Source organism: Triticum urartu, chromosome 1, assembly GCF_003073215.2.
Source record: "Triticum urartu cultivar G1812 chromosome 1, Tu2.1, whole genome shotgun sequence".
NCBI classification, from domain to species: Eukaryota; Viridiplantae; Streptophyta; class Magnoliopsida; order Poales; family Poaceae; genus Triticum; species Triticum urartu.
Window position 1 is genome coordinate 466866336 of NC_053022.1, and position 27857 is coordinate 466894192.

Consider the following 27857-nt stretch of genomic DNA (forward strand, 5'->3'; position numbering starts at 1 on the left):
GGCGCAGGAGGAGTCCTACTCCTTCCGGGAGTAGGACTCCCCCCCAATCCTATTCCAACTAGGATTCCCAAGGGGAAAGAGAGAGAGGGGGGCCGGCCACCTTCTCCTAGTCCTAATAGGACTAGGGGAGGGGGAAGGCGCAGCCACCTTGGGCTGCCCCTTTCTCCTTTCCATAAGCCCATAAGGCCCATATGGCTCCCGGGGGGTTCCGGTAACCTCCCGGTACTCCGGTAAAATCCCGATTTCACCCGGAACACTTCCGATATCCAAACATAGGCTTCCAATATATCAATCTTTACGTCGACCATTTCGAGACTCCTCGGCATGTCCGTGATCACATCCGGGACTCCGAACAACCTTCGGTACATCAAAATGCATAAACTCATAATATAACTGTCATCGTAACCTTAAGCGTGCGGACCTACGGGTTCGAGAACAATGTAGACATGACCGAGACACGTCTCCGGTCAATAACCAATAGCGGGAACCTGGATGCCCATATTGGCTCCTACATATTCTACGAAGATCTTTATCGGTCAGACCGCATAACAACATACGTTGTTCCCTTTGTCATCGGTATGTTACTTGCCCGAGATTCGATCGTCGGTATCCAATACCTAGTTCAATCTCGTTACCGGCAAGTCTCTTTACTCGTTCCGTAATACATCATCTCACACTAACATCTTAGTTGTAATGCTTGCCAGGCTTATGTGATGTGTTACCGAGAGGGCCCAGAGATACCTCTCCGACAATCGGAGTGACAAATCCTAATCTCGAAATACGCCAACCCAACATCTACCTTTGGAGACACCTGTAATGCTCCTTTATAATCACCCAGTTACGTTGTGACGTTTGGTAGCACCCAAAGTGTTCCTCCGGCAAACGGGAGTTGCCATAATCTCATAGTCATAGGAACATGTATAAGTCATGAAGAAAGCAATAGCAACATACTAAACGATCGGGTGCTAAGCTAATGGAATGGGTCATGTCAATCAGATCATTCAACTAATGATATGACCTCGTTAATCAAATAACAACTCATTGTTCATGGTTAGGAAACATAACCATCTTTGATTAACGAGCTAGTCAAGTAGGGGCATACTAGTGACACTTTGTTTGTCTATGTATTCACACATGTATTATGTTTCCGGTTAATACAATTCTAGCATGAATAATAAACATTTATCATGATTATAAGGAAATAAATAATAACTTTATTATTGCCTCTAGGGCATATTTCCTTCAACCGGAACCCCACCGGGAGAAGTAATGGGCCATACGAGCCTTAGCGGAGAGAGAGAGGGGCACCCAAAGGTGGGCCGCGCGCCTCTTCCCCCCTGGTCCGAATTGGACTATGAGAGGGGGGGGGGGCGGCGCCCCCCTTTCCTTCTCCTTCCCCACTTCTTTCTCCCTCCTAGTAGGAGTCCTACTCCTACTAGGAGGTGGACTCCTCCTTGGCGCGCCATAGGGGCCGGCCGGCCTCCTCCTCTCTTGAACCTTTATATACGGAGGCAGGGGCACCCCAGAGATACACAAGTTGATCCACGTTATCATATTCTTAGCCGTGTGCGGCGCCCCCTGCCACCATAGTCCTTGATAATATTGTAGCGGTGCTTAGGCGAAGCCCTGCGACAGTAGTACATCAAGATCGTCACCACGCCGTTGTGCTGACGGAACTCTTCCCCGACACTTTGCTGGATCGGAGTCCGGGGATCGTCATCGAGCTGAACGTGTGCTAAAACTCGGAGGTGCCGTAGTTTCGGTGCTTGATCGGTCGGGCCGTGGAGATGTACGACTACATCAACCAAACGCTTCCGTTGTCGATCTACAAGGGTACGTAGATCACACTCTCCCCTCTCGTTGCTATGCATCACCATGATCTTGCGTGTGCGTAGGAATTTTTTTGAAGTTACTACGTTCCCCAACACATACATCTGTATGTATGATTTCCAACAAATCTGTTGCTCTCTCCATAGTACCGGAGAACGGTGTTTTAGTCATCTTGCCCATGAGGCACGGTTCGCAAGTACCAAGTGATTCATAATCAAGTGGTTCCAAAAGTCCATCAGTATGGAGTTTCTTCATGCGCTTTACACTGATATGACCTAAACGGCAGTGCCACAAATAAGTTGCACCATCATTATCAACTCTGCATATTTTGGCTTCAACATTATGAATATGTGTATCACTACTATCGAGATTCAATAAGAATAGACCACTCTTCAAGGGTGCATGACCATAAAAGATATTACTCATATAAATAGAACAACCATTATTCTCTGATTTAAATGAATAACCGTCTCGCATTAAACAAGATCCAGATATAATGTTCATGCTCAACGCTGGCACCAAATAACAATTATTTAGGTCTAATACTAATCCCGAAGGTAGATGTAGAGGTAGCGTGCCGACTGCGATCACATCGAGTTTGGAACCGTTTCCCACGCGCATCGTCATCTCGCCCTCAGCCAATCTTTGCTTAATCCGTAGTCCCTATTTCGAGTTGCATATATTAGCAACAGAACTAGTATCAAATACCCAGGTGCTACTGCGAGCATTAGTAAGGTACACATCAATAACATGTATATCACATATACCTTTGTTCATCTTGCCATCCTTCTTATCCGCCAAATACTTGGGGCAGTTCCGTTTCCAGTGACCAGTCTGCTTGCAGTAGAAGCACTCAGTTTCAGGCTTAGGTCCAGACTTAGGTTTCTTCTCTTGAGCAGCAATTTGCTTGCCGTTCTTCTTGAAGTTCCCCTTCTTCTTCCCTTTGCCCTTTTTCTTGAAACTAGTGGTCTTGTTGACCATCAACACTTGATGCTCCTTTTTGATTTCTACCTCCGCAGCTTTCAGCATTGCGAAGAGCTCGGGAATAGTCTTATTCATCCCTTGCATATTATAGTTCATCACGAAGCTCTTGTAGCTTGGTGGCAGTGATTGGAGAATTCTGTCAATGACGCAATCATCTGGAAGATTAACTCCCATCTGAATCAAGTGATTATTATACCCAGACATTTTGAGTATATGCTCACTGACAGAACTGTTCTCCTCCATCTTGCAGCTATAGAACTTATTGGAGACTTCATATCTCTCAATCCGGGCATTAGCTTGAAATATTAAATTCAACTCCTGGAACATCTCATATGCTCCATGACGTTCAAAATGTCGTTGAAGTCCCGATTCTAAGCCGTAAAGCATGGCACACTGAACTATCGAGTAGTCATCAGCTTTGCTCTGCCAGACGTTCATAACATCTGGTGTTGCTCCAGCAGCAGGCCTGGCACCCAGTGGTGCTTCCAGGACGTAATTCTTTTGTGCAGCAATGAGGATAATCCTCAAGTTACGGACCCAGTCCGTGTAATTGCTACCATCATCTTTCAACTTTCCTTTCTCAAGGAACGCATTAAAATTCAACGGAACAACAGCACGGGCCATCTATCTACAACCAAAAATACATAAGCAAGATACTATCAGGTACTAAGTTCATGATAAATTTAAGTTCAATTAATCAAATTACTTAAAGAACTCCCACTTAGATAGACGTCCCTTTAATCCTCTAAGTGATCACGTGATCCAAATCAACTAAACCATGTCCGATCATCACGTGAGATGGAGTAGTTTCGTTGGTGAACATCGCTATGTTGATCATATCTACTATATGATTCACGCTCGACCTTTCGGTCTCCGTGTTCCGAGGCCATATCTGCATATGCTTGGCTCGTCAAGTATAACCTGAGTATTCCGCGTGTGCAACTGTTTTGCACCCGTTGTATTTGAACGTAGAGCCTATCACACCCGATCATCACGTGGTGTCTCAGCATGAAGAACTTTCGCAATGGTGCATACTCAGGGAGAACACTTCTTGATAATTTTAGTGAGAGATCATCTTATAATGCTACCGTCAATCAAAGCAAGATAAGATGCATAAAAGATAAACATCACATGCAATCAATATAAGTGATATGATATGGCCATCATCATCTTGTGCCTGTGATCTCCATCTCCGAAGCACCGTTATGATCACCATCGTCACCGGCGCGACACCTTCATCTCCATCATAGCATCGTTGTCGTCTCGCCAATTTTATGCTTCCACGACTATCGCTACCGCTTAGTGATAAAGTAAAGCATTACAGCACGATTGCATTGCATACAATAAAGCGACAACCATATGGCTCCTGCCAGTTGCCGATAACTCGGTTACAAAACATGATCATCTCATACAATAAAATTTAGCATCATGTCTTGACCATATCACATCACAACATGCCCTGCAAAAACAAGTTAGACGTCCTCTACTTTGTTTGTTGCAAGTTTTACGTGGCTGCTACGGGCTTAAGCAAGAACCAATCTTACCTACGCATCAAAACCACAACGATAGTTTGTCAAGTTGATGTTGTTTTAACCTTCGCAAGGACCGGGCGTAGCCACACTCGGTTCAACTAAAGTTGGAGAAACAGTCACCTGCAAGCCACCTATGTGCAAAGCACGTCGGGAGAACCGGTCTCGCGTAAGCGTACGCGTAATGTCGGTCCGGGCCGCTTCATCCAACAATACCGCCGAACCAAAGTATGACATGCTGGTAGGCAGTATGACTTATATCGCCCACAACTCACTTGTGTTCTACTCGTGCATATAACATCAAACCATAAAACCTAGGCTCGGATGCCACTGTTGGGGAACGTAGTAATTTCCAAAAATTTCCTACGCACACGCAAGATCATGGTGATGCATAGCAACGAGAGGGGAGAGTGTTGTCTACATACCCTCGTAGACCGAAGCGGAAGCGTTGACACAACATAGAGGAAGTAGTCGTACGTCTTCCCGGTCCAACCGATCCAAGCACCGTTACTCCGGCACCTCCGAGTTCTTGGCACACGTTCAACTCGATGACGCTCCCCGGGCTCCGATCCAGCAAAGCTTCGGGGAGGAGTTCCGTCAGCACGACGGCGTGGTGACGATCTTGATGTTCAACCGTCGCAGGGCTTCGCCTAAGCACCGCTACAATATGATCGAGGTGTAATATCATGGAGGGGGGCACCGCACACGGCTAAGGAACGATCACGAAGATCAACTTGTGTGTTCTAGGGTGCCCCCTGCCCCCGTATATAAAGGAGCAAGGGGGAGGCCGGCCGGCCCTTGGGTGCGCCAAGGAGAGGGGGGGAGTCCTTCTCCTAGTGGGAGTAGGACTCCCCTTTCCTAGTCCAACTAGGAATAGGGAGGGGGAAGGAAACAGAGGGAGAGGGAGAGGGAAAGGGGGGCCGCGCCCCCCTCCTAGTCCTATTTGGACTCCCCATGAGGGGGGGCGAGCCACCTCCTGGGCTGCTGCCCTCTCTCTCCCCTCAGGCCCAATAAGGCCCATTACTTCCCCGAGGGGTTCCGGTAACCCCTCCGGCACTCCGGTTTTATCCGAAATCACCCGGAACAATTCCGGTGTCCGAATATAGTCGTCCAATATATCAATCTTTATGTCTCGACCATTTCGAGACTCCTCGTCATGTCCATGATCACATCCGGGACTCCGAACAACCTTCGGTACATCAAAATACATAAACTCATAATAACTGTCATCGTAACGTTAAGCGTGCGGACCCTATGGTTCGAGAACAATGTAGACATGACCGAGATACGTCTCCGGTCAATAACCAATAGCGGGACCTGGATGCCCATATTGGCTCCTACATATTCTACGAAGATCTTTATCGGTCAGACCGCATAACAACATACGTTGTTCCCTTTGTCATCGGTATGTTACTTGCCCGAGATTCGATCGTCGGTATCCAATACCTAGTTCAATCTCATTATCGGCAAGTCTCTTTACTCGTTCCGTAATACATCATCTTACAACTAACACATTAGTTGTAATGCTTGCAAGGCTTATGTGATGTGCATTACCGAGAGGGCCCAGAGATACCTCTCCGACATTCAGAGTGACAAATCCTAATCTCAAAATACGCCAACCCAAAAAGTACCTTTGGAGACACCTGTAGAGCACCTTTATGATCACCCAGTTACGTTGTGACTTTTGGTAGCACACAAAGTGTTCCTCCGGTAAACGGGAGTTGCATAATCTCATAGTCATAGGAACATGTATAAGTCATGAAGAAAGCAATAGCAACATACTAAACAATCGGGTGCTAAGCTAATGGAATGGGTCATGTCAATCAGATCATTCAACTAATGATGTGACCTCGTTAATCAAATAACAACTCTTTGTTCATGGTTAGGAAACATAACCATCTTTGATTAACGAGCTAGCTAAGTAGAGGCATACTAGTGACACTCTGTTTGTTTATATATTCACACATGTATTATGTTTCCGGTTAATACAATTCTAGCATGAATAATAAACATTTATCATGATATATGAGGAAATAAATAATAACTTTATTATTGCCTCTAGGGCATATTTCCTTCAATTGCGTCATTGACAGAATTCTCCAATCACTACCACCAAGCTACAAGAGCTTCGTGATGAACTATAATATGCAAGGGATGAATAAGACTATTCCCGAGCTCTTTGCAATGCTAAAAGCTGCGGAGGTAGAAATCAAAAAGGAGCATCAAGTGTTGATGGTCAACAAGACCACTAGTTTCAAGAAAAAGGGCAAAGGGAAGAAGAAAGGGAACTTCAAGAAGAACAGCAAGCAAGTTGCTGCTCAAGAGAAGAAACCCAAGTCTGGACCTAAGCCTGAAACTGAGTGCTTCTACTGCAAGCAGACTGGTCACTGGAAGCGGAACTGCCCCAAGTATTTCGCGGATAAGAAGGATGGCAAGGTGAGCAAAGGTATATGTGATATACATGTTATTGATGTGTACCTTACTAGAGCTCGCAGTAGCACCTGGGTATTTGATACTGGTTCTGTTGCTAATATTTGCAACTCGAAACAGGGACTACAGATTAAGCGAACACTGGCAAAGGACGAGGTGACGATGCGCGTAGGAAATGGTTCCAAAGTCGATGTGATCGCGGTCGGCACGCTACCTCTACATCTACCTTCGGGATTAGTATTAGACCTAAATAATTGTTATTTGGTGCCAGCGTTGAGCATGAACATTATATCTGGATCTTGTTTAATGCGAGACGGTTATTCATTTAAATCAGAGAATAATGGTTGTTCTATTTATATGAGTAATATCTTTTATGGTCATGCACCTTTGAAGAGTGGTCTATTCTTGATGAATCTCGATAGTAGTAACACACATATTCATAATGTTGAAGCCAAAAGATGCAGAGTTGATAATGATAGTGCAACTTATTTGTGGCACTGCCGTTTAGGTCATATTGGTGTAAAACGCATGAAGAAACTCCATACTGATGGGCTTTTGGAACCACTTGATTATGAATCACTTGGTACTTGCGAACCATGCCTCATGGGCAAGATGACTAAAACACCGTTCTTCGGTACTATGGAGAGAGCAACAGATTTGTTGGAAATCATACATACCGATGTATGTGGTCCGATGAATATTGAGGCTCGTGGCGGATATCGTTATTTTCTCACTTTCACAGATGATTTAAGCAGATATGGATATATCTACTTAATGAAACATAAGTCTGAAACATTTGAAAAGTTCAAAGAATTTCAGAGTGAAGTTGAAAATCATCGTAACAAGAAAATAAAGTTTCTACGATCTGATCGTGGAGGAGAATATTTGAGTTACGAGTTTGGTGTACATTTGAAGCAATGCGGAATAGTTTCGCAACTCACGCCACCTGGAACACCATAGCGTAATGGTGTGTCCGAACGTCGTAATCGTACTTTACTAGATATGGCGCGATCTATGATGTCTCTTACTGATTTAGCGCTATCGTTTTGGGGTTATGCTTTAGAGACGGCCGCATTCACGTTAAATAGGGCACCATCAAAATCCGTTGAGACGACGCCTTATGAACTATGGTTTGGCAAGAAACCAAAGTTGTCGTTTCTTAAAGTTTGGGGCTGCGATGCTTATGTGAAAAAGCTTCAACCTGATAAGCTCGAACCCAAATCGGAGAAATGTGTCTTCATAGGATACCCAAAGGAGACTGTTGGGTACACCTTCTATCACAGATCCGAAGGCAAGACATTCGTTACTAAGAATGGATCCTTTCTAGAGAAGGAGTTTCTCTCGAAAGAAGTGAGTGGGAGGAAAGTAGAACTTGACGAGGTAACTGTACCTGCTCCCTTATTGGAAAGTAGTACATCACAGAAACCTGTTTCTGCGACAACTACACCAATTAGTGAGGAAGCTAATGATAATGATCATGAAACTTCAGGACAAGATACTACTGAACCTCATAGATCAACCAGAGTAAGATCCGCGCTAGAGTGGTACGGTAATCCTGTTCTGGAAATCATGAACCTACGAACTACGAAGAAGCGATGGTGAGCCCAGATTCCGCAAAATGGCTTGAAGCCATGAAATCTGAGATGGGATCCATGTATGAGAACAAAGTATGGACTTTGGTTGACTTGCCCGATGATCGGCAAGCAATTGAGAATAAATGGATCTTCAAGAAGAAGACTGACGCTGACGGTAATATTACTGTCTACAAAGCTCGACTTGTCGCAAAAGGTTTTCGACAAGTTCAAGGGGTTGACTACGATGAGACCTTCTCACCCGTAGCGATGCTTAAGTCTGTCCGAATCATGTTAGCAATTGCCGCATTTTATGATTATGAAATTTGGCAGATGGATGTCAAAACTGCATTCCTGAATGGATTTCTGGAACAAGAGTTGTATATGATGCAACCGGAAGGTTTTGTCGATCCAAAGGGAGCTAACAAAGTGTGCAAGCTCTAGCGATCCATTTATGGACTGGTGCAAGCCTCTCGGAGTTGGAATAAACGCTTTGATAGTGTGATCAAAGCATTTGGTTTTATACAGACTTTCAGAGAAGCCTGCATTTACAAGAAAGTGAGTGGGAGCTCTGTAGCATTTCTGATATTATATGTGGATGACATATTACTGATTGGAAATGATATGGAATTTCTGGATAGCATAAAGGGATACTTGAATAAGAGTTTTTCAATGAAAGACCTCGGTGAAGCTGCTTACATATTAGGCATAAAGATCTATAGAGATAGATCAAAACGCTTAATTGGACTTTCACAAAGCACATACCTTGACAAGATTTTGAAGAAGTTCAAAATGGATCAAGCAAAGAAAGGGTTCTTGCCTGTGTTACAAGGTGTGAAGTTGAGTCAGACTCAATGCCCGACCACTGCAGAAGATAGAGAGAAAATGAAAGATGTTCCCTATGCTTCAGCCATAGGCTCTATCATGTATGCAATGCTGTGTACCAGACCTGATGTGTGCCTTGCTATAAGTTTAGCAGGGAGGTATCAAAGTAATCCAGGAGTGGATCACTGGACAGCGGTCAAGAACATCCTGAAATACCTGAAAAGGACTAAGGATATGTTTCTCGTATATGGAGGTGACAAAGAGCTCACCGTAAAAGGTTACGTTGATGCAAGCTTTGACACTGATCCGGACGATTCTAAATCGCAAACCGGATACGCGTTTACATTAAACGGTGGAGCTGTCAGTTGGTGCAGTTCTAAACAAAGCGTCGTAGCGGGATCTACATGTGAAGCGGAGTACATAGCTGCTTCAGAAGCAGCGAACGAAGGAGTCTGGATGAAGGAGTTCATATCCGATCTAGGTGTCATACCTAATGCATCGGGTCCAATGAAAATCTTTTGTGACAATACTGGTGCAATTGCCTTGGCAAAGGAATCCAGATTTCACAAAAGGACCAAACACATCAAGAGACGCTTCAACTCCATCCGGGATCTAGTCCAGGCGGGAGACATAGAGATTTGCAAGATACATACGGATCTGAATGTGGCAGACCCGTTGACTAAGCCTCTTCCACGAGCAAAACATGATCAGCACCAAGGCTCCATGGGTGTTAGAATCATTACAGTGTAATCTAGATTATTGACTCTAGTGCAAGTGGGAGACTGAAGGAAATATGCCCTAGAGGCAATAATAAAGTTATTATTTATTTCCTTATAATCATGATAAATGTTTATTATTCATGCTAGAATTGTATTAACCGGAAACATAATACATGTGTGAATACATAGACAAACAAAGTGTCACTAGTATGCCTCTACTTGACTAGCTCGTTAATCAAAGATGGTTATGTTTCCTGACCATGAACAATGAGTTGTTATTTGATTAACGAGGTCACATCATTAGTTGAATGATCTGATTGACATGACCCATTCCATTAGCTTAGCACCCGATCGTTTAGTATGTTGCTATTGCTTTCTTCATGACTTATACATGTTCCTATGACTATGAGATTATGCAACTCCCGTTTGCCGGAGGAACACTTTGTGTGTAACCAAACGTCACAACGTAACTGGGTGATTATAAAGGAGGTACTACAGGTGTCTCCAATGGTACATGTTGGGTTGGCGTATTTCGAGATTAGGTTTTGTCACTCCGATTGTCGGAGAGGTATCTCTGGGCCCTCTCGGTAATGCACATCACATAAGCCTTGCAAGCATTACAACTAATATGTTAGTTGTGAGATGATGTATTACGGAATGAGTAAAGAGACTTGACGGTAACAAGATTGAACTGGGTATTGGATACCGACGGTCGAATCTCGGGCAAGTAACATACCGATGACAAAGGGAACAACGTATGTTGTTATGCGGTCTGACCGATAAAAGATCTTCGTAGAATATGTAGGAGCCAATATGGCATCCAGGTCCGCTATTGGTTATTGACCGGAGACGTGTCTCGGTCATGTCTACATTGTTCTCGAACCCGTAGGGTCCGCACGCTTAAGGTTACGATGACAGTTATATTATGAGTTTATGCATTTTGATGTACCGAAGGTTGTTCGGAGTCCCGGATGTGATCACGGACATGACGAGGAGTCTCAAAATGGTCGAGATGTAAAGATTATATATTGGAAGCCTATGTTTGGATATCGGAAGTGTTCCGGTGAAATCGGGATTTTATCGGAGTACCGGGAGGTTACCGGAACCCCCCGGGAGCCATATGGGCCTTAATGGGCTTTAGTGGAAAGGAGAAAGGGGCTGCCCAAGGTGGCTGCGCACCTTCCCCCTCCCCTAGTCCTATTAGGACTAGGAGAAGGTGGCCGGCCCCCCTCTCCCTCTTTCCCCCTTCGGGGAATCCTAGTCCAACTAGGATTGGGGGGGAGTCCTACTCCCGGAAGGAGTAGGACTCCTCCTGCGCCCTCCTCCTGGCCGGCGCCCCCTCCCCCTTGGCTCCTTTATATACTGAGGCAGAGGCACCCCAGAAACACACAAGTTGATCCACGTGATCTATTCCTTAGCCGTGTGCGGTGCCCCCTGCCACCATATTCCTCGATAATACTGTAGCGGAGTTTAGGCGAAGCCCTGCTGCTGTAGTTCATCAAGATCGTCACCACGCCGTCGTTGACTGGAACTCTTCCCGACACTTTGCTGGATCGGAGTCCGGGGATCGTCATCGAGTTGAACGTGTGGCTCGAACTCGGAGGCCGTTAGTTTCGGTGCTTGATCGGTTGGATCGTTGAAGACGTTACGGACTACTTCCTCTACGTCGTGTCAGCGCTTCCGCAGTTGGTCTGCGTTGGGTACGTAGACAACACTCTCCCTCTCGTTGCTATGCATCCACATGATCTTGCGTGTGCGTAGGAAATTTTTTGTTGAAATTACTACGAAACCCAACAAGAACTACCTGTATGTTTTTAATCGACAAAAGCTAGTCCATATGATCAAAGCTTGCAACGGCTTCTAAGATGCCAGCAACAGGTTTAAACATTTTCTTCTTTTTGGTTTCTGGCAAAGATTAAAATCGCGGGCGAGAGAGAATCGCGGCCGGGATTTTTGCAACGACGATTAAGGAAATAATGGCGCAATCGCCTGATCTCCCACTATTTACTGAGCCATGCAAATCACGGGGCGGTTTCAGATCCACGATAGCTTAGATTTCTCCCGCCATTTTAATCTTTGGTTTCTGGATAAAATTTGTGCACGGACATAAGCTAAAATCACATGTAAGTGCAATGAGACAGGGAGAGAAAGAGATAACAGGAAACTGACAAGTAAATATTTTCTTTGTTCCCAGCAACATATCTCCCAAATATGTTTCCATCCCATACCATATCTCTACTACAAAATCCTTGTTCCTAGCTTCTCCAACATGCCCCTTGCAGACAGAGCCGTTGAGAAAACTATATCCAAAAATAGTTGAGAAAATAACTCTTCAGACCGAAGACCCGTGTTGCCCCACCTCCCACCATGATACGTCCTCCGAACTCTGTTGCAACGCCTGCCACTCCGCTGGTTCCCTGCCCAACTTCCCATATCTGCTCTGCCAACACACTTCACCATGCCTGCGTCTACCCGGCTCGCAATGGTCCTGGCCACTCATGTCCTCTGCCACAATTTGGCGGTCGTTCGGACGCGTCTTCGCTCGTCCATCTCGAACAAAAGCTTCACAGGTGCATGGTCAGGCAAAGTGAGATTTGGGTGGATCAGACTGTTCACAACCAAATCCATTCCACTGCTAAAAGTGCTAGTAGCAAAGACTACTCATGCGTAGTAGGAAAAAGATCCTCAACACATCTTGTCAGTTTTCTATTATGATTTCAGATATGCTCGTAACCAATCCCTAGCTGATATAGCTAGGGAAGGTCACAAGTGTTCCTTAAAAAACACAAGATCCTCCATTAAGGTATACTTTCTGTTTGATCGAACCATTTCAGCTAAGCCATCGAATTCTTTTGGTAAATTCAGAATCATGATTCCTCGGACCTGACAATCTAGCATACTATTCCACTATATTCTGAACAATATTTAAACCTACGTTTAGACTAAGATTAGTCCACAACCTGATTGTGTATCTCTCACCTGTCTAGTATCTCAACACTTTATGATTAAACCATAAACATTGTAATATACTGGAAAAGCACCATCAATTGTAGTAAAATTCAGAAAACCTGAATACTGTACCCGTGATATATTTCCGCATTCTATGTGCAACCTCAACTACCATAAACAATTCATGCACGAGGACCACCTGTTTAGAACCAACGATCAATCTAAGAGAAAGTTCCCAATACGAGGTGCAATACATAGTTTACAGAATCACATCGACAAAACGAACTACAAAACTATCTTCTTCACCAAACGAACTTGCATAAGCTAACGAAAACAGGTAAATAATCCAGCTCCATAAATGCGGTGCAAAGCATACTACATAACAATATCTAAAAATACACCGCGAGTTTAACCATGGTAAGAATCGAGAAAACATAACATTTCCTATTGCCTGCAGGCACTTTAGCACAGAAACATCAAAACGAACACAATCATCTTAAATTCTTAATCCATACCAAATAGTTCAATGATTCCTGATAGTTCAAATAGAGAGTTCATAAATAGTGGTAATGACGAGTAATACAACACACATTTTACAGGTGTAGATAAAATTAACACCCGATCACGCGCAATGTACAATTTTTTTTAATAAACATACGAACTCAATGGATCAATCGAGCAAGACGGTCTTTCATTACACAACATTGCGTACCTGGCAGAGGTCCCTCTCAATGAGTGTGCGTCCAGCGCCCTCACATTGTATCTGTATACCTATGTACCTACGATTCAGGATAGGTGAAGCATACAAACGATCAGAAAAATATAGAAAAATGAACAGAACGTAAATACCTGTGATGTTCGGTGATGTAGGGCACGGCCTTGCGCCGCTCCTCGCTGCAAGAAACGATGTTCAGGACAGGTGAAGCATACAAACAATCAGAAAAATATAGAAAAATGAACAGAACATAAATACCTGTGATGTTCGGTGATATAGGGCACGGCCTTGCGCCGCTCCTCGCTGCAAGAAACGATGTTCAGGACAGGTGAAGCATACAAACGATCAGGAAATACAGAAATGAACAGAAAAATTCAGAAAACGAACAGAATGTAAATATCTGTGATGATCCGTGATGTAGGGAACGATTGACACGGCCTTGCCGGTCCTCGCTGACTGCAGACCACCCCCTGACCCTAGAGTTCCGCGATGGCGGCGGTTGCGTCCTCCAACAACCACGCCCTCCCTCAAGTCCTGCCCTGACGTGAACATCATCCTAATTAACAAAGATAAATTTAGTAGCACACATGCAACATAAGTTGGTAATAGCTTGTTTGAAAAATAACACAAATAACTCAACGACATTGAACCTGAAGCAAATGTTAACCAACATGGAGGAGTATAGGAACCTTCTTTAGGTGTTTAGATTACAACGGGTAGTCCGGTTCATCGTCAGCATCTGAGTCATGCCGTGGGATCCGCAAGCTACATCTGCTGTGTTGGCGACATCATCGTCGAAGAGAAGTACCTGATCCTCACCATAAGAGCAACCAGGAAACATCCATTGACTCGATCAACAATATTCAAGAGCCTGAAAATACAAGGACGGCCGACCATATCAGGGTGTGGCAATAATCTACTCAACCCTGCTGATGTAGACCGAAACTCAATGTGAGGTCTGATCCGTTGTTGCGGCCCGACCTTTCACAACACTCCACCACCAGCAGTAGCAACCTCTCGCTCGCGCACGCGATATGCACGAAATAGAGGGTTTGAACCTTACGGCCCAGCACGAGAAAATCAATCTTGACGATGATACTCACGCGCAAAAACAATTTCTACAAAGAAATCGCAACACAGAGGTTTTCTAAAGATCCCTCCAAAACTTGATACGGGTGTTTAGCCTGAAAAACACATCATGTCTATTTCATAAAACAATAACCTCCCTACATTGTACGCACCATGACTATTTATAATAACCTGACTTGATCCTGGCCTAAGGCCCCTCACGCACGCACACAACTTCAAAAAGAAAATAAACCTTAAAATAAAAGATTCCAATCCTTTTACATCTCAGATTGGATTTTATATCTAATAACTATTCCTAACCTTTAATTATGGTGCGCTATCTCTCTTGACTTGTTTCGGTGGCCCCCAGCCTACTTCTTTTAAGCATAGAAAACTCCACACGTTGCGCATCATGTTTGTAATTGCCTGGTACTCCTTGCGTGGTAGAAACAAAAGCATGAATCGTTCCTTAATCCCTCCTTTAACTTCTATAATATCTCCAATTAAATATCCATAGTTCTTGGTTGCATGCACCGAATGGATCTCGCCTCCTGGAACACAAACGGAATAGCATCCTAGGCCGGTTTCCATTGCACGTTTGTTTACCTTTATTTCTTGCATGGTTGCATGCATGTCAAATCCTGAAACAATTCTGATCTGGTCCTGAGCCAGTGAATGTTTATTTTCTTGGCTTACGCCCATCTTGTGCAATACATTAGCATGCATGCACATAACATCGACCAATGCTTGCACCTCTTCATCATCTTCACTGGACTGGAAATAGTTTGAAACACAAATATCCTTCATCTTTACTCCATTGACATGCGACAAAGTATCGTGAACAACCATATTAGTAGCATCATCCGTGTTCGTATCATTCTCTCCCCCTAGAAAAGAAACCGTCCTCGGTTTCAAGTTGATCTCTTGACCAATATTTTTATCTCTAGACTGAACGGCGACCGTAGAAATTTCAGTAGCTTCGACCATATTCTTTTTTGCATCTTCCTCTTCTTTTATCTTCTTCTGATGTTCTCTTCTCCAAGCAATAAAACGATCCTCACCCATGGTCACAAGGTCGTACTTCTTACCCTTCTTGATGATATATATGTGTGTTTGACAATCATATGCAACATCATGCTCTTTGTACCATGGCTCACCTAACAATAAGTGAGATGAAATCATCGGTGCCGGAATCACGTCACACAAAACCGTGAAAAAATATTTTCCCAACAAAAACGGTACCTTGGTTTGGTGTGTGACATTGAGCACTTCATGACCCCAACGGAACAAGTATGGTTGTGCTCGTGGCGTCATCGGTAGGGCTAGCTTCTCCACCATCTCCATGCTTGCAGCATTGATTAAACTCACGTGGTCGATTGTCATGGCACACGACCTCTCCTGTACCACAACACGGGTATGAAAAAGCCCACCCCATCGACCTTCTTCCTCCAACTGTAATCTATAGCTTAGCTTCCATGATAATCCAGTCATCTTGTCTGTTGTGTCGTGAACAACCTTGCTCTGATACCACCTGATGTAGACCGAAACTCAATGTGAGGTCTGATCCGTTGTTGCGGCCCGACCTTTCACAACACTCCACCACCAGCAGTAGCAACCTCTCGCTCGCGCACGCGATATGCACGAAATAGAGGGTTTGAACCTTACGGCCCAGCACGAGAAAATCAATCTCGAGATGATACTCACGCGCAAAAACAATTTCTACAAAGAAATCGCAACACAGAGGTTTTCTAAAGATCCCTTCCAAAACCTTGATACGGGTGTCTACCCTGAAAAAACACATCTCGTGTCTATTTCATAAAACAATAACCTCCCCTACATTGTACGCACCATGACTATTTATAATAACCTGACTTGATCCTGTCCTAAGGCCCCTCACGCAGGCACACAACTTCAAAAAGGAAATAAACCTTAAAATAAAAGATTCCAATCCTTTTACATCTCAGATTGGATTTTATATCTAATAACTATTCCTAACCTTTAATTATGATGCGCTATCCCTCTTGACTTGTTTTGGTGGCCCCCAGCCTACTTCTTTTAAGCATAGAAAACTCCACACGTTGCGCATCATGTTTGTAATTGCCTGGTACTTCTTGCGTTGGTAGAAACAAAAGCATGAATCGTTCCTTAATCCCTCCTTTAACTTCTATAATATCTCCAATTAAATATCCATAGTTCTTGGTTGCATGCACCGAATGGATCTCGCCTCCTGGAACACAAACGGAATAGCATCCTAGGCCGGTTTCCATTGCACGTTTGTTTACCTTTATTTCTTGCATGGTTGCATGCATGTCAAATCCTGAAACAATTCTGATCTGGTCCTGAGCCAGTGAATGTTTATTTTCTTGGCTTACGCCCATCTTGTGCAATACATTAGCATGCATGCACATAACATCGACCAATGCTTGCACCTCTTCATCATCTTCACTGGACTGAAAATAGTTTGAAACACAAATATCCTTCATCTTTACTCCATTGACATGCGACAAAGTATCGTGAACAACCATATTAGTAGCATCATCCGTGTTCGTATCACCTGCTATCATCAAGCAAAAGAAAATAAACCTTGAAGCTACACAAACAACTACTATCCTCAGGCACAAGAAATGAAAGCTTGAAGCTACATAAATATCAACTACCTTACAGAGGCAATTTGGTTCATTTAAAACCATTATTCGGAAATGAAAACAGTAGTCAGGAGAAAAAAATTATACATTCAATTCACCACGCAAGCGCACAAGCAAAGTAGTAGTACTCAGATTCAGCCGTCGTACCTCAACAACGTCAAGCTACCCACCGTACAGGGCCTAAGGTGAGCATTCCCTGCCATTCAAGAAAAGAGTGGATCAGAAAATTGCACCCTTGAATTATCTCCATGAAGGTAAACCCATTCCTCAAGATTCATTTTTCTGTTCTAAAGTTCATGCATAAAAATCGCAGGGGCACAAATCAAACTGTACGCTGTCCAAACCAGGAAGAATACGTGGTATCAAATGGAATGAGGGAAGCTCACCTGAGACTGAGAATCCATAGACGGGCATAGCCTTCGTGGCTGACAGGGGCGGAGGAGGGAGGGCGGGGCACACGCTGTACGAGCTCGCAGGGCCATACGTGACGGCGGCGGTGGTAGTTGCTTGAGGTCGCTCGAGCTCCCCATCTTGAAAAGGGGAGGCGGCATGCTGTGAGATGAGACAGCGAGACGAAGATTCGATCGAAAAATTTCTGGGATACGGGTGGCGGCGCATCGTGTGGAGCATTGGGGCAGCGACGCGGCGGTGGTAGAAGGAGGATCAGGATCTGGCCGGTGAACCTCCTCCTCTCCGATGGAATCTGGCCGGTGAATAGCGCTCGTTGGCGGCGGAGAGGATCTGCGCGGGGGGCGGGAGCAAGCCGTCAAGTGGGGTACTCACCAACATGGCGGAGTCGCGAGATCTTGGCGCGTCTCAGCCGGACATCGGCGGCGGAGGCTATGGCGGCTGGGGCATTCTTGACAATCGATGTAGGAAACAGATCGAGGGGGCGGCGGCGGAGCAGTAGGGGCGGCGGCGGAGTGGGAGAGAGGTCGCATCTGGATCGAGAGGAGGGTGTGTCGTACGCGCGCGCCCGCCGCCGCTCGAGCCGCCGCCTCAGCTCGTCCAGCGCCGCGCCCTGCCGCACCGACTCCCTCCTCACCTGCTCGAGCGCCGCCTCGAGGCGGCGCGCCAGGTGTGCCCGTTCCTCCGGCGATGTAGAGGAGGGTGGAGGTGGCTGAGCGGGTGATAGTGGAAGGTGGGGGGCGGCGGCGGCGGAGCGGGGAGATTGGGGCGGCATTGCATCGCTAGACGAGGGAGATAGGGCGGCCGCATCGGGTGGATCGGGACACGGATGGTGGCGTATGTTTTTTTTTGGTTTTGCACGGGGTGGTGGGAGGTGGGCGAAGGTTAACCGACGAAAAAAACCGGACGAAAGTGGTGGGACGAAAATTGACCAGTGGAGATTACCAATTGCTTTATTAGGAGTAGAGATGGGCCCAGAAGTGCAAAGCCCAAACAGGTTGTGTACTGTACTTCTCCGACCCGACAAGGAAAAAAAAGAACGCCGCGGAAGTGAAAGAGCTCGATTCAGAAGCTAGGGTTTGGGGAGAGCAGCGGAAGGGGGTACCAGCCGGCGGCGATGGCGTCGGAGGAGGATGTGGCGGTGAAGGAGCCGCTGGATCTCATACGGCTCAGCCTCGACGAGCGCATCTACGTCAAGCTCCGCTCCGACCGCGAGCTCCGCGGCAAGCTCCATGTATGTTTCCTCGCCCCTCTTCGTAATTTCTGCTGTCGATCTGGTAGCTTTCGCTGCCTGAGCTTGGCTGCGTGAGGGATCTTGTTTATGTGTCCACTATGTGGTTGTGCTGCCTTATGTATTTTAATACTAGCTGATATTAATGCATAGAGAAATGAGTTGCCGTGGTCTTGTGGTGTGTAAACAGACTTTCCGGTTGAACTGGAAGACATCAGAACCCAAATTTATCTGTGTAGAGACTCATATGATGTACCCTTTTCCCCTTCCATTGGATATAAATGCGAGTAGAAGCTTTCGTTATGGACATCAACAATAACCGTTTACATTAGATAAAGCTTAACATGCTGATTCGAAAGTTTTCTCGATTAGTGGAACCAGATGAATTGCAATGTGTGTAGTATTTTAATTTTGAGTTCATAGAAATATGTTGGATTGTGGTGGCAGAATCATCTCGGCATTTCAATGCAAGACTTTGGGCATCATTTTCTAGGGATTGGTTGATCTTTGTATTTATCTTGTCAGATTCTGTTGAATAACTTAATAAAGATGGCTGCATGCATCATTTTGATGCAGAGGCCGGGGGTAATCCTCCTTTAAAAAAAGAAAAAAAAAGGAAAAAAGAATAGCCGCTTACTTTAGAATAAAGCATAACATGCTGGTTTCAGAGTTTTATCGATTAGTGGAACCAGATGTCTTGCAATGTAGTATTTTAATTTTGAGTTCATAGAAATATGTAGGAACGTAATGGCAAAATCATCTCGGCATTCCAATGTAAGACTTCGGGTTGCTTAAGTTAAGAGGTTATAACTTATTACCCGCTGGGCATTATTATCATTTCACCGATTCATTACAATTGTATACCTGGAAAAAACATCTGTGGGTTATATGATGCGCCCCATGGGCCATACACTGTATTAATGCATTGTTATTCAGTTGTACTGACAGCTGGGAAATTTGACCCTGGGGCATCAGCATGGCCACTATTTGAGATTCTCTGTTTCTAAGTTTCCTTTATTCTTCCTTTGATCCAGGCTTATGATCAACATCTCAATATGATACTTGGAGATGTAGAAGAGATAGTGACTTCCATTGAAATTGATGATGAGACTTACGAGGAGATTGTTCGTGTAAGTACTTTCTCGTTCCTCGAAATTTTGAACTGTATGCTGATGTGAGTTTGTTCAAATTCAGACCGTCGACTACTGTTTGTTCCAAATCAAAATCATTAGTTATTCCAATATGTTTATTTAGTTTGTGTTAATGATGTGTAGAGCCTCTGGAGTGAGGGTTTGGCACGATTACCCTGATACTGCTTAACATTAAGTCATGTCTCACACAACCGTCAGTTCTGCACTCACATGTAATTTGGGAGGCGCATTGTTTTACCATGATGCTGCTTAACGATAACCCAGTGTCAGTTGCATAGTAACGTGTAAAATGCTTTGTGTTTATAAATGAGCAGTCTTACCTGCTTGTATTCTGCTGGTAACACTTGTGTTATATTGCATAATAAGCATAGCACCAATTTCTTTTGTTTACAGTTATTGTAGTCAGGGTTTTTAACTTAATTAATGAAACTTTCTTCCACGTATTACTAGATGTACTATGTGGCTCATGTCACTATGGTCACTTAATCACTTTACAGTGTATATGATAATTCATCTTCTTTTACTATTGAACCTGGTTACTTGTTTTCTTCATTTCGTTAACTTTTAAATTTCTGTGTGGTCACCGTTTCCATAGTTTGGGGTAATTCGATACTACAGCACAAAATGGTGTCAGATACTTTTGGCTGCTGATATGCAATAGATTTACTACTAACTTATATTCTCTATTCCAATGATTCCAGACCAGCAAGCGCACCATCCCCTACCTTTTTGTCCGAGGAGATGGCGTGATACTGGTTTCGCCGCCCTTGCGGACCGTCTGATGGCGTGATACTGGTCTCGCCGCCCTTGGGGACCGTCTGAAGTCAGGGCAGAACAACTACCATTCAATGGGCATTGGCAGCAGCGCTATCCGGATGACACGCATCAGCTTATACATGTTATCTGGAGCATTACCGGCTCGTGAGACACTGCATAACTTGAGTTAATCAATCATCCATGTATCCTGATACAAAGAGAAAACACTGTACTCACATCTGTTATGTAGATGGATCTGATTCAGGCACCTGTTCATCCATTAGACCATAGTCGAGGGAAGCTTGAGTTAATCATTCCTCTCCCAGCGCCTACCTCTGAATGGCATCTAGCAGCATCAACATTCACTGCGCGTTCACAGTTGCGGTTCACGGCGAACTGATTTTTGTGCTACGATATGAAATGTAGTAAGTCAAATTCGCGAAACAAAAACCGGTGGTGGTGGGTGGGTCACTCCTTCCAGCCGGGCGAGACCCCCCCAAAGCTGACACGATGATCACGGCACGTCGATGAACATGGCGCCGTGTGCCCCCCATCACGAGAAAAACCAATTTAAATTTGACCGCAGCATCGTGCCGGTGGCAGCTTTTTATGTATTTACTATTATTTACGTATATGTACGCATGAACGATGGCGCCTAGTGCGCTGTGAGTGACCGGATGCCTTGATCCATGCACGTTCCGCATGTGCAGGGATTCTGCCCGGCCAGTTGCCCAGTTTGTTTAAACCGTTTATGTTTTTTGTTGACGGTGCGGGGCCGAAGCTTCGCACCGGCACGGCACCGCATGCATCCGACGACGACGCGTTCACCGCTCGTCCCCCCGCCCCGCCAACTCCTCTCCTATATATGCACGCCGGGCCGCGGACGTTTCGGCCATCCCGTCCTCAGAGCCGCGCAACGATCCAGCGCACACAGCAAATTAAGCAGCGACCTCCTTCGATCGAAGATGAGCCAGGACAAGGCCGCCGGCGAGAAGGCGGCGGCGGAGCCCAAGAGGCAGACGCCGCGGCTCAACGAGCGGATCCTCTCCTCCCTCTCCCGGAGGTCCGTCGCCGCCCACCCGTGGCACGACCTCGAGATCGGTGAGCCCCTTCCCCATTTCGTCTCAGATCCGGAGCTGCTGGTTGGTCGCTCACGCGGAACGTATGCTGATTAGTTAATCTTTGCGTGAATTGGCCGGTGCAGGCCCTGGCGCTCCGGCGGTGTTCAACGTGGTGGTGGAGATCACCAAGGGGAGCAAGGTCAAGTACGAGCTCGACAAGAAGACCGGGATGATCAAGGTCTGCAGTCTGCGCCCGCGCGCATTCCCTTCCCTCGCCTCTCTCAAACCCTTTTCCCTGTTAATTTGCATCGGCATGGATCGTGGATGTGTTCTGAGATGTGAGATCATCATCTGCCTGCCAGGTCGACCGGATCCTCTACTCCTCCGTGGTGTACCCTCACAACTACGGCTTCGTCCCACGCACCCTCTGCGAGGACAACGACCCCATCGATGTCCTCGTCCTCATGCAGGTGAGTGAATCGACCAACACTCCAATCATCGTCCTGTCATGACAAGTGCAAATTAACAATCCTGTCAAGGCATCACCGTCTGCATTACCCACCGTTCTTTTCTGACAACCGCGTGTTAATTAATCATTTCTTTTCTTTTCTTTTCAAACCAGGAACCAGTCCTCCCCGGCACCTTCCTCCGGGCCAGGGCCATCGGCCTCATGCCCATGATCGATCAGGCACGCTGAACCAATCCCCTCATCCCTGTCCAAGCGCACAAGTCAACTTTCCAGCCACCATTTTGGCATCAAGCTTATATTCATATCATACTCTCTGTTTTTTGTTTTTCTTAAACAGGGAGAGAAGGATGACAAGATCATAGCCGTCTGCGCCGACGACCCCGAGTACCACAACCTCAACCATCTCAGCGAGCTCTCTCCCCATCGCCTCCAGGAGATCCGCCGCTTCTTCGAAGATTGTACGTATACCATTCCCTGCATTATATATCTCGCATTTCCGCAACCTTTTCATGCATCTTCAGACTTCAAGTGTGTGATTCTTGGCTGATCAAATCTTTCAGACAAGAAGAATGAGAACAAGGAGGTGGCTGTCAACGACTTCCTCCAGGCCGATGATGCTCGTGCTGCCATCCAGCACTCCATGTAAGCTCTCGCCATTTTGGACGATGATCAGTAATCAAGCTCAAGAGGCATTGACGACGGAAGGCGTCGATCTATGCTGACCTAAATTGATTTGTTTCTTTTCAGGGATCTGTACGCAGAATACATTATGCACAGCCTAAGGCAGTAGAGTGTGTACTATTACTATTTTTCCTTTGCCCTTCCTCCTATGATGGGATGCAAAGAAGATCCCCTCGGAACATTTGGGATCTGATGAACAACCAAGCGAGTTTGTATTTCTACATTCTTGCTTTGTATTAGCCATATTTTCCCATCACTGTGGTACTATGTATCTCAAATTTGTATTCGAGACCTTGTGGTTTGGCTCGTGTATTATCTTCAGTTCTTACTGGACGGACAATAATATAACAATTTATCACATTGATATCTGAGATACTGTGGTAATGCCATATCTCAAATTTGTATTCTAGACCTCGTGGTTTGGCTCGTGTATCTTCAGTTCTTATTACTGAAGGAACAATAATATAACAATTTGTCACATTGACACATTGATATCTGAGATACCGTAGTACTACCTATCTCAAATTTGTATTGAAGACCATGTGGTTTGGCCCGTGTATCATGTTCAATTCTTACTATATGAACAATAATATAACAATTTGTCACATTGATATACAGTATGAGCTAAGTGTTTTTTCACCCCTTGTCAGATTGACCATTTTTGGTCTACAAACTTCAAAATTGAATAAGCTAACCCCATCTTTTTAATTCCGGATATTGTGTGTCCCTCCTTCCATTTGGAGTCGTACCAATGCTGAGTTGCTGACACACTGAGAGGACAGTGGCCATCCAGGTCATCTTCCGTATCATCATGTACTTGTAGAATGGATGCTAAACAAATTCAGAAGTTTATGCCTATTTGTTTATGCCTATTTGTTTACTGAGTGTGAGTTTTAAAATAAGGGTTTTTATCATTTTTGCCACTAGTTGTGTCCCACTACTCAGTTTTGCCATTAGAAGTTACGACTACTCAAAAATGCCATCGATCCGTGAGATGTTTGCTCAAAAATGTCATCGTTCCGTTAGATGTTTCCTCAAAAATGCCATTAAACATCGTTATTTTCACATCAAACTCATTGACCATGTTATATGACAAAAATAAGCCTAGACCCGCATGTCAGTTCTCTCTATCTCACAATGATAAGTATGGCCCCACTTGTCAGGAGTAACCAAGCGAATAATTTTATAGGAAAATAAGAACGTCGTTGGGATCAAGTGGGCCCCACACTTTATTGTAGTGAGATAGAAGGAGAGCTGGCATGCTGGTTCGTAGGTATTTATGTCATTATAACTGAAGGAAATATGCCCTAGAGGCAATAATAAAGTTATTATTTATTTTCTTATATCATGATAAAAGTTTATTATTCATGCTAGAATTGTATTAACCGAAAACATAATACATGTGTGAATACATAGACAAACAGAGTGTCACTAGTATGCCTCTACTTGACTAGCTCGTTAATCAAAGATGGTTATGTTTCCTAACCATGGACAAAGAGTTGTCATTTGATTAACGGGATCACATCATTAGTTGAATGATCTGATTGACATGACCAATTCCATTAGCTTAGCACCCGATCGTTTAGTATGTTGCTATTGCTTTCTTCACGACTTATACATGTTCCTATGACTATGAGATTATGTAACTCCCGTGTGCCGGAGGAACACTTTGTGTGCTACCAAACGTCACAACGTAACTGGGTGATTATAAAGGTGCTCTACAGGTGTCTTCAAAGGTACATGTTGGGTTGACGTATTTCGAGATTAGGATTTGTCACTCCGATCGTCGGAGAGGTATCTCTGGGCCCTCTCGGTAATGCACATCACTTAAGCCTTGCAAGCATTGCAACTAATGAGTTAGTTGCGGGATGATGTATTACGGAACGAGTAAAGAGACTTGCCGGTAACGAGATTGAACTAGGTATTGGATACCGACGATCGAATCTCGGGCAAGTAACATACCGATGACAAAGGGAACAACGTATGTTGTTATGCGGTCTGACCGATAAAGATCTTCGTAGAATATGTAGGAGCCAATATGGGCATCCAGGTCCCGCTATTGGTTATTGACCGGAGACGTGTCTCGGTCATGTCTACATTGTTCTCGAACCTGTAGGGTCCGCACGCTTAAGGTCTCGATGACAGTTATATTATGAGTTTATACGTTTTGATGTACCGAAGGTTGTTCGGAGTCCCGGATGAGATCACGGACATGACGAGGAGTCTCGAAATGGTCGAGACATAAAGATTGATATAGGCTTCCAATATATCAATCTTTATGTCTCGACCATTTTGAGACTCCTCGTCATGTCCATGATCACATCCGGGACTCCGAACAACCTTCGGTACATCAAAATACATAAACTCATAATAACTGTCATCGTAACGTTAAGCGTGCGGACCCTACGGTTCGAGAACAATGTAGACATGACCGAGATACGTCTTCGGTCAATAACCAATAGCGGGACCTGGATGCCCATATTGGCTCCTACATATTCTACGAAGATCTTTATCGGTCAGACCGCATAACAACATACGTTGTTCCCTTTGTCATCGGTATGTTACTTGCCCGAGATTCGATCGTCGGTATCCAATACCTAGTTCAATCTCGTTATCGGCAAGTCTCTTTACTCGTTCCGTAATACATCATCTTACAACTAACACATTAGTTGTAATGCTTGCAAGACTTATGTGATGTGCATTACCGAGAGGGCCCAGAGATACCTCTCCGACATTCGGAGTGACAAATCCTAATCTCGAAATACGCCAACCCAACAAGTACCTTTGGAGACACCTGTAGAGCACCTTTATGATCACCAAGTTACGTTGTGACGTTTGGTAGCACACAAAGTGTTCCTCCGGTAAACGGGAGTTGCATAATCTCATAGTCATAGGAACATGTATAAGTCATGAAGAAAGCAATAGCAACATACTAAACGATCGGGTGCTAAGCTAATGGAATGGGTCATGTCAATCAGATCATTCAACTAATGATGTGACCTCGTTAATCAAATAACAACTCTTTGTTCATGGTTAGGAAACATAACCATCTTTGATTAACGAGCTAGTCAAGTAGAGGCATACTGGTGACACTCTGTTTGTTTATATATTCACACATGTATTATGTTTCCAGTTAATACAATTAGCATGAATAATAAACATTTATCATGATTATAAGGAAATAAATAATAACTTTATTATTGCCTCTAGGGCATATTTCCTTCAGTCTCCCACTTGCACTAGAGTCAATAATCTAGATTACACAGTAATGATTCTAACACCCATGGAGCCTTGGTGCTGATCATGTTTTGCTCGTGGAAGAGGCTTAGTCAACGGGTCTGCTACATTCTGATCCGTATGTATCTTGCAAATCTCTATGTCTTCCACCTGGACTAGATCCCGGATGGAATTGAAGCGTCTCTTGATGTGCTTGGTTCTTTTGTGAAATCTGGATTCCTTTGCCAAGGCAATTGCACCAGTATTGTCACAAAAGATTTTCATTGGACCCGATGCATTAGGTATGACACCTAGATCGGATATGAACTCCTTCATCCAGACTCCTTCGTTCGCTGCTTCCGAAGCAGCTATGTACTCCGCTTCACATGTAGATCCCGCTACGACGCTTTGTTTAGAACTGCACCAACTGACAGCTCCACCGTTTAATGTAAATACGTATCCGGTTTGCGATTTAGAATCGTCCGGATCAGTGTCAAAGCTTGCATCCACGTAACCTTTTACGGTGAGCTCTTTGTCACCTCCATATACGAGAAACATATCCTTAGTCCTTTTCAGGTATTTCAGGATGTTCTTGATCGCTGTCCAGTGATCCACTCCTGGATTACTTTGGTACCTCCCTGCTAAGCTTATAGCAAGGCACACATCAGGTCTGGTACACAACATTGCATACATGATAGATCCTATGGCTGATGCATAGGGAACATCTTTCATATTCTCTCTATCTTCTGCAGTGGTCGGGCATTGAGTCTTACTCAACTTCACACCTTGTAACACAGGCAAGAACCCTTTCTTTGCTTGATCCATTTTGAACTTCTTCAAAATTTTGTCGAGGTATGTGCTTTGTGAAAGTCCAATTAAGCGTCTTGATCTATCTCTATAGATCTTAATGCCTAATATGTAAGCAGCTTCACCGAGGTCTTTCATTGAAAAACTTTTATTCAAGTATCCTTTTATGCTATCCAGAAATTCTATATCATTTCCAATCAGCAATATGTCATCCACATATAATATTAGAAATGCTACAGAGCTCCCACTCACTTTCTTGTAAATACAGGCTTCTCCGAAAGTCTGTATAAAACCAAATGCTTTGATCACACTATCAAAGCGTTTATTCCAACTCCGAGAAGCTTGCACCAGTCCATAAATGGATCGCTGGAGCTTGCACACTTTGTTAGCTCCCTTTGGATCGACAAAACCTTCTGGTTGCATCATATACAACTCTTCTTCCAGAAATCCATTCAGGAATGTAGTTTTGACATCCATCTGCCAAATTTCATAATTATAAAATGCGGCAATTGCTAACATGATTCGGACAGACTTAAGCATTGCTACGGGTGAGAAGGTCTCATCGTAGTCAATCCCTTGAACTTGTCTAAAACCTTTTGCGACAAGTCGAGCTTTGTAGACAGTAATATTACCGTCAGCGTCAGTCTTCTTCTTGAAGATCCATTATTCTCAATGTGCTTGCCGATCATCTGGCAAGTCAACCAAAGTCCACACCTTGTTCTCATACATGGATCCCATCTCAGATTTCATGGCTTCAAGCCATTTTGCAGGAATCTGGGCTCACCATCGCTTCTTCATAGTTCGTAGGTTCA

The 27857-nt window shown here is 44.6% G+C and overlaps 3 protein-coding genes across 6 annotated transcripts in view; 2 read left to right on the forward strand and 1 right to left on the reverse strand.

Annotated features, from left to right (window-relative positions):
• LOC125519801 overlaps window positions 1-17862 on the reverse strand; it is a 30285-nt gene extending 12423 nt beyond the window's left edge. For 2 of the 4 annotated variants that reach the window (XM_048684579.1, XM_048684572.1), the window contains exons 1-7: window positions 17652-17862; window positions 17413-17461; window positions 14203-14423; window positions 13940-14108; window positions 13811-13855; window positions 13687-13731; window positions 13550-13608 (exon numbers count right to left, since the gene is read on the reverse strand). In XM_048684579.1, coding sequence (XP_048540536.1) covers window positions 13550-13608; window positions 13687-13731; window positions 13811-13855; window positions 13940-14108; window positions 14203-14225 — 341 coding nt within the window. In that variant the 5' untranslated portion in view covers window positions 14226-14423; window positions 17413-17461; window positions 17652-17862. The other 2 variants (XR_007288326.1, XR_007288325.1) reach the window with 2 other exon arrangements.
• A 798-nt stretch (window positions 17863-18660) lies between these two features.
• On the forward strand, window positions 18661-21122 carry LOC125519822 (sm-like protein LSM3A). Its single transcript, XM_048684596.1, has 3 exons — window positions 18661-18907; window positions 19939-20034; window positions 20757-21122. The coding sequence occupies exons 1-3, from the start codon at window positions 18791-18793 to the stop codon at window positions 20835-20837; spliced, it is 294 nt and encodes a 97-aa protein (XP_048540553.1). The 5' UTR covers window positions 18661-18790; the 3' UTR covers window positions 20838-21122.
• Window positions 21123-21691: 569 nt separating this feature from the next.
• Window positions 21692-23386, forward strand: LOC125519780 (soluble inorganic pyrophosphatase-like). Its single transcript, XM_048684552.1, has 7 exons — window positions 21692-21912; window positions 22016-22110; window positions 22235-22342; window positions 22495-22560; window positions 22679-22799; window positions 22902-22983; window positions 23089-23386. Exons 1-7 carry the CDS (start codon window positions 21777-21779, stop codon window positions 23129-23131), a joined length of 651 nt encoding a protein of 216 aa, XP_048540509.1. The 5' UTR covers window positions 21692-21776; the 3' UTR covers window positions 23132-23386.
• The last annotated feature ends 4471 nt before the right edge of the window (window positions 23387-27857 follow it).

Bases quoted from the DNA above. Each gene is read 5' to 3' on its own strand.
- LOC125519822 (XM_048684596.1), top strand. From the start codon at position 18,791: ATGGCGTCGGAGGAGGATGTGGCGGTGAAGGAGCCGCTGGATCTCATA. The intron at 18,908-19,938 runs GTATGTTTCCTC...CCTTTGATCCAG, and splicing joins AGCTCCGCGGCAAGCTCCAT to GCTTATGATCAACATCTCAA. The intron at 20,035-20,756 runs GTAAGTACTTTC...CAATGATTCCAG, and splicing joins CTTACGAGGAGATTGTTCGT to ACCAGCAAGCGCACCATCCC.
- LOC125519780 (XM_048684552.1), top strand. From the start codon at position 21,777: ATGAGCCAGGACAAGGCCGCCGGCGAGAAGGCGGCGGCGGAGCCCAAG. The intron at 22,561-22,678 runs GCACGCTGAACC...TTTCTTAAACAG, and splicing joins TCATGCCCATGATCGATCAG to GGAGAGAAGGATGACAAGAT. The intron at 22,800-22,901 runs GTACGTATACCA...CAAATCTTTCAG, and splicing joins CCGCCGCTTCTTCGAAGATT to ACAAGAAGAATGAGAACAAG.